Source organism: Malaya genurostris, chromosome 2, assembly GCF_030247185.1.
Source record: "Malaya genurostris strain Urasoe2022 chromosome 2, Malgen_1.1, whole genome shotgun sequence".
NCBI lineage: Eukaryota > Metazoa > Arthropoda > Insecta > Diptera > Culicidae > Malaya > Malaya genurostris.
The window spans coordinates 147594394-147601198 of record NC_080571.1 but is presented as its reverse complement, the minus strand read 5'-3'; the positions used below and the strand labels follow the sequence as shown (position 1 = coordinate 147601198).

General features: G+C 43.8%; 2 protein-coding genes across 2 annotated transcripts; both read right to left on the bottom strand.

Moving 5' to 3' along the window:
- Positions 1–3485: 3485 nt before the first annotated feature.
- Positions 3486–3854, bottom strand: LOC131428887 (uncharacterized). Its single transcript, XM_058592948.1, has one exon. The coding sequence runs from the start codon at positions 3852–3854 to the stop codon at positions 3486–3488; it is 369 nt and encodes a 122-aa protein (XP_058448931.1).
- Positions 3855–5490: 1636 nt separating this feature from the next.
- Positions 5491–6504, bottom strand: LOC131428886 (uncharacterized). Its single transcript, XM_058592947.1, has one exon. The coding sequence runs from the start codon at positions 6502–6504 to the stop codon at positions 5491–5493; it is 1014 nt and encodes a 337-aa protein (XP_058448930.1).
- Between the last annotated feature and the right edge of the window lie 301 nt (positions 6505–6805).

The window sequence follows — 6805 nt, the reverse complement described above, 5'->3', positions numbered from 1 at the left end:
AGTGAGTGAGATCCATTTTGGTACATATGACCACTATTTCTGGTACTTCCGGAACCGGATACCGGGAACCAGGATAGCCGGAATCGGTTTGTTTAGTTGCCTACTGATAATGACTATCGATTTGTGTAGTTTTGAGACCAGTTTAAAAAAATTTTTACGTTTTTTGTTTCGCCAGTTTAAGTGACGGTGTACAATATTGAACACACTTTACCCTATAATTCCGGAACCGGAAGTCGGATCCGGATGAAATTCAGGAATTCCGTATGGGACCGGAAGACCTTTCATTTGAATTTAAGTTTGTGGAAATCGGTCAAACCATCGCTGAGAAAAGTGAGTGAGATCCATTTTGGTACATATGACCACTATTTCTGGTACTTCCGGAACCGGATACCGGGAACCAGGATAGCCGGAATCGGTTTGTTTAGTTGGATACTGATAATGACTATCGATTTGTGTAGTTTTGAGACCAGTTTAGAAACATTTTCACGTTTTTTGCTTCGCCGGTTTAAGTGACGGTGTACAATATTGAACACACTTTACCCTATAATTTCGGAACCGGGTGTCGGATCCGGATGAAATTCAGGAATTCCGTATGGGACCGGAAGAACTTTCATTTGAATATTAGTTTGTGGAAATCGGTCAAACCATCGCTGAGAAAAGTGAGTGAGATCCATTTTGGTACATATGACCACTATTTCTGGTACTTCCGGAACCGGATACCGGGAACCAGGATAGCCGGAATCGGTTTGTTTAGTTGGCTACTGATAATGACTATCGATTTGTGTAGTTTTGAGACCAGTTTAGAAACATTTTCACGTTTTTTGCTTCGCCGGTTTAAGTGACGGTGTACAATATTGAACACACTTTACTCTATAATTCCGGAACCAGAAGTCGGATCCGGATGAAATTCAGGAATTCCGTATGGGACCACGAGACCTTTCATTTGAATCCTAGTTTGTCAAAATCGGTTCAGCCATCTCCGAGAAAACCTAGTGAGATTATTTGACACATACATACACACACACACACAGACATTGCTCAGCTCAATGAACTGAGTCGAATGGTATATGACACTGGGCCCTCTAGTTCTAGTTTTCACTAGTCGGTTTTTCAAGTGATTGCATAACCTTTCTATATGAGAAAGGCAAAAATAAAAAAAATGGTCTTACCCTTCCACAATCCTACATCGAATTAGAACAGTTGACGACAGGGTCACAAAGCTGAAGTCAAGAAGCAAGTAAACGAAACGTTGGAAGATGGCATTATAAAGAATTCATCATAGACATCCCTAATTTGGATCGTTCTGAAAAAACTTGATTATAGCGGTACGAATAAATGGTGCATTGTTATAGATCACCGAAAATTAAACGAAAAAACCGTGGATGACAAATTTACAATTCTACGAATCAATAGACTATATGTGTCGGGTTCCTGAGTATTCAGCTTACCAGGAACTTCAATAGCAATAGCGTGGACAAACTCAGCTTCCCAACATCGTGTTTTCCAGCCGGCGAAAACTCAAATCCAAGAACGTACACTTAGGGTTTAGTATAAAAGTTTGTTTACACACTGTACGTTGCTCCAGAACCACATAATTTATTTTAATTAACACACTACATAACATTTATTTTATATCTTCTTAAATCTACATATAAAATTACCCGCATGGGGTTACTTGTAATTGGTCGCGAATTTAAACATCCCTCGACTTGTACAAGCAGCGTATTCATATCTTTTGGCGAGACAATTGCATCTCCAATGACGCGTATAAGGTGATGCTTTGCTGATCTTACCGCCGCCTCCCATAGACCTCCGAAATGAGGAGCACTCGGAGGACTAAAATGCCAGCGGATTCCCTCATCTGTGCACGATCTAACCACCTTATCCTGATGTTGTTTATCCTTCAGTAAACGTAAAACTTCAACCAGTGTATTCCGTGCTCCAACAAAGTTTGTCCCATTGTCGGAAAAAACTTCAACTGGTTTTCCTCTACGCCCTACAAAGCGACGAAATGCTTGAAGGAATCGATTAGTGGATAAATCTCCGACCAACTCTAAATGAACTGCCTTCGTGCACATGCATACGAATATAGCAGCAGAGGTTATGACTGTGGCCCGTCGGGGTGCTGGTCGTACATAAATAGGTCCGAAATAGTATATTCCCGATTTTGAAAAGGATCGAGAAATAGTCACTCGTGCAGCTGGTAAGTCTCCCATGAATTGTTGCACCGCGGTAGGCTTAGCTCGAAAACACTTTAGGCACCGATGGACAACTTGCTTGGCAACGTTACGCCCTCCTAACGGCCAGTACCGAAGTCTGACAACACTCAACAACAACTGCGGCCCCGCGTGGAGTAACCTGTCGTGGTAATGCTGTAGAATCATACATGTTAGCCGATGTCGAGCTGGAAGCAGGATTGGATGTTTAGCATTTTCTGTTTCTTTCGAATTTGTTAATCTGCCGCCAACTCTGATGATATCATCTGATCCGCAAATAAATGAATTGAACCATCGTATAGGTGATCTCCTTGATACTGGTTCTCTCCTCAGTAATGCCTTACGCTCTTCGTGAAAGGTTTCTCTTTGCACCCGTCTAATGAGTACGCACTCAGCTGCTTTCAGCTCATTAGTCGTGAGCCATCCTGTCCATTGCCTTTCACTCGAACCGCGGAGTAGCGACATAAATCGCATCCATATTGCTGTAGAGCGGATTAACTTCGTATATGATGAAAACCTTGATATGAACCAGTCAATGAATTCTGTAGCAGAAGCCGTGGTGGCTACAGCCGTACGACGCCTTTCCTCCTCAGCCTCGTTGCTATTGTTATTCTCAACACCAGTCGGCCATTCCTCTGGCCCATTTTGGAGCCAGTTGGGACCTCTCCACCAGAAGTCATTGTTAACTATTTCTGCTGGGAATATTCCTCTCGAAATTAGATCGGCAGGATTATGGATACCGGGAACATGCCTTTACTAATATCTCTCCGTTACAGTTTGAACAGTCGCCACTCTGTTGGCGATAAAGGGAGTCCATGTTGCTGGACACGCTTGTAGCCATCGGAGCACACATGTCGAATCTGTCCAAGAGTATGCCCGAGCGCTGAAACGAGTGGCCTGTTTAACCTTCTGGAATAATTGTGCAGCGAGTACCGCACCGCAGAGTTCTAATCTTGGAATCGTAATGCATTTTAATGATGCCACCTTGCTTTTTGAGGTAAGCAATTGAACTTTTACCCTTCCTTTTTCATCAACGCTTCGCATATATACACAGGCACCATATGCCTTCTGAGATGCGTCTGAAAAGCAATGACATTCAACAACAATTGCCTTCGGAATAATGACGCAACGCTCGACGAGTATTTGATTGAGCAGATACAGTTGCTGATGATACTTTCGCCATTTCTCACCCACCGTCGAGGGTAATGGATGATCCCAATCGAACCGCTGATCGTTTTCATCCCGCAAGGCCCAAGATTGTTGCATAAACTATTTCGCTATAGTTATGGTAGCTCCCACCAGACCCAGAGGATCGATAAGCGTGGCAATGATCGATAGAAGCTGCCGACGAGAGATGGACCACCTGTCGTCAATCGGAGGGATGACAAATTGAAACTTGAACACATCCGTTTTCGGCCACCAGACTAATCCCAAAGTCTTAATCGACGGATCTTGTTCTAACTCTATATCTATATCACGAATTGCCAAGTTTGCTGCTGGAATTCCTTGCAATACTTCCAAGCAATTGGATGCCCACTTTCTAAGCTGGAAACCTCCTGCAGACATCATTTTATCCAGTTGATATCTCATGGTCGACGCCTCTGCAACACTATCCGAACCTGTGAGCACATCATCCATGTAAGTATCTGCTTCCACCGCCTTGGCAACGAGTTAATAACGCCCTCCTTCATCTGTTGCTAACTGCTTCAATGTCCTTGTAGCCAAGAAAGGAGCTGGCTTGGTTCCATAAGTGACGGTACTCAGCTGATACGTTACTATCTCGTCCTTTGCTGAAGAGCGCCATAGAATCGATTGTAGTGGTCGATCTTCCGGATTAACCACGATTTGACGGAACATTTTTTCCACATCAGCAACCATTATCCACCACCATCGAGAGCGGAGAATGATCGACCTAAGATCCTCTTGTATTACTGGACCTACCAGTAACACATCGTTTACTGAAACTCCTGAAGCCGTTTTGCTAGAAGCGTCGAATACGACCCTGACCTTTGTGGTGGTACTAGCCTTCTTTAGTACCGGATGGTGCGGCAGATAGCACCTTTTAACCGTTTCTCGGACTGAAGTATCGACCTTCTGCATATGACCTAATTCAAGGTATTCGCTCATGAACGCTTCGTATTATTGCCGTAACCATCCCTTTCCAATCTACGCTCCGTGCCTTGGAGACGTCTGAGAGCGATGTCCCGAGAATAACCTAATAGCTTCAATCCACCATCCTTCTTTGGTAACGAAACTGTATAGCGACCATCTGCTTCGCGTTGAACAGTGGTTTTAAATAACTGCTCACAGCGCGCTTCTTCTGGTGAGTAATTCCTACTGGATTCCAGTTCTTCGCAGCTCAAAAAACGTGTCAGCAAATCCTCTAACCTTTGCGTGGAAGAAACATTGCAAGCAATATTGGAAGTCTGTTCAGGCAACGACGAACCACCGCAGACAACCCATCCAAACACAGATTCATTGAGTGATGGTAGACGCTCTCCCAGAGTAATTTTTGACCGGTCTCGAAATACTCAAAAAACGATTCGATTCCTAACACGATGTCAATTACTTGAGATACCGTAAAGGCCGGATCTGCCAACTCAATCCATTTAGGAATTGGCCACCCAATACTGTTTATAGTTACAGCTGGTAAGTTTACTGTCACCTTGGGAAGTACCAAGAAACTCATTGTTCGGGAGAAATCCGAAAATCGTGACAGCACAGTAGCCTTTATTCGCTGCTCCACTTTATTAGTTCGTTGACTAATTCCTAATATCGAGATTTCCACCTTATCTCGTTCCACCCTGAGACGTTGACTTAAACGCTCTGCTATAAAATTGCTCTCTGACCCCGAGTCAAGTAGAGAGCGCACAGGGAATTGATTACCACAATCATCTTCAACTATTACAACTGCTGTTGCCAGCAAAACCTGTGATGATTGACGATGCGCGGATCCAACCAATGAGGCTGCCATGTTAGCTACTTGTGAAGATGATAACGAGGTCGGAGTAGTGAACGTCGGATTATCCTCTGAGACGGAAATGTTACCACATTGATTACCCGATGAATTCTTGGAGTTATCGCTCTTTCTAAAGCAAACCAGCGTATGGTGCGACAGGAATATTTTGATTGGCAATCCTTTGCGTGGTGTCCTTGTCTAAAGCAATTTCGGCAGAGGGAATTGTTACGCAGCAATTTATCTCTCTCAGAAACTGACATTCCCTGGAATTTTACGCACTGATAGAGTGGATGACTGGCATTGCACGCCACGCAATTATTGTTTGTTAATTGAACCGTGTTGAAACTTTTTGACTGTAAATGGTTTCTGCTTCCCTGGCTGTTGTAGCTGACCACCCCTAGTGTCAGCGGATCTAGGTGGTAGCGACTCCAGTATTTGTATCCTCCGATGAAGAAACTCCGTTAAATCTGTTAATGAATCCTGGTCTCTAATTGAAGAATGTTCCTCCCATCCTCTACGCGTAACTGGATCTAACCGAACCGAAAGTAAGTTTATCAGCAATAGATCCTTATAATCGTTAGGCTGTACGATTTGAGCAAGCGTCTGAACTATCCTCTGGAAGCCTTCCAATAACGAATGAAGATCGGCAACCGATTCCCTTGTTAAACTTGGCGATTGGATTTGACGCTTTTTCAACTGATTGCTGTTATTATAACGCTTTAACAGCATTTCGCACGCCACCTGGTAATTGGCGCGAGTGATTTGTAGTGACTCAATTAGAGCCTTAGGCTCATCCTGCAAACACCCCTTCAGGTAGTGAAACTTTTCCACCTCTGGCAAGTCGGTCTTCCAATGAATAAGTGAAGTGAAGAGATCACGAAAGCCTAACCATTCGTCGATATCACCGTTGAAGGTTTGTAGTTTTATTTGCGGTAGCCACACGTGGTCCACACCTTGCATCGTCGTATCACCAACTCGCATCGATTGCTCCATAACAGGAGTGTCTTGCCTCGCCTTGGTTCGATCCATTAAAAATGATTTAGCCTTGTAATATCGATCGCTGAAATCAAACCGCTGGTTTTCATAGTCGTCACCTTTCGCCACATAATCGTCGTGTGATTTTAGCTCAATGAGAATGTCGCTAAATTTCTCCCACAGTTTATCGAGCTTCTCCAGTCGTACCTCTATCTGGGTATTAGTTGCGTCTTCCTTGAAAACTTCTTCGAAATTCCAAATATCGTCGAACGAAGATTGAACATCCTTCAACTTGGTAGTCAGCAGTTTCAGCGACGGTGGCTTCTTTGTGGTTGATGTTGTTGCTGCTGGCATGGCTCTTCGTTCACACAGTAGCCCGGGTCAGGCAAGATACGGCAAGGTGATGGGAAAACGAATATTTAGTACCAAGAGAAAGGCCAGCTTCGGCTGGGTATATACTGCGATCACTCACCACACAAAACTAATAACGGATCCAACTGAAGTTGTTTCAATGACCAAAAGTACGCTCAGTAAACGCAATTCAACAACGTTTGTCAGGGCTTGGTGAGATACAGTCGAAAGTACAAAAAATAGAATCACTAATTGTGTATTTCTCTGAAACCTAGACATCGGTGGTCGTATACTGTTCATGAAC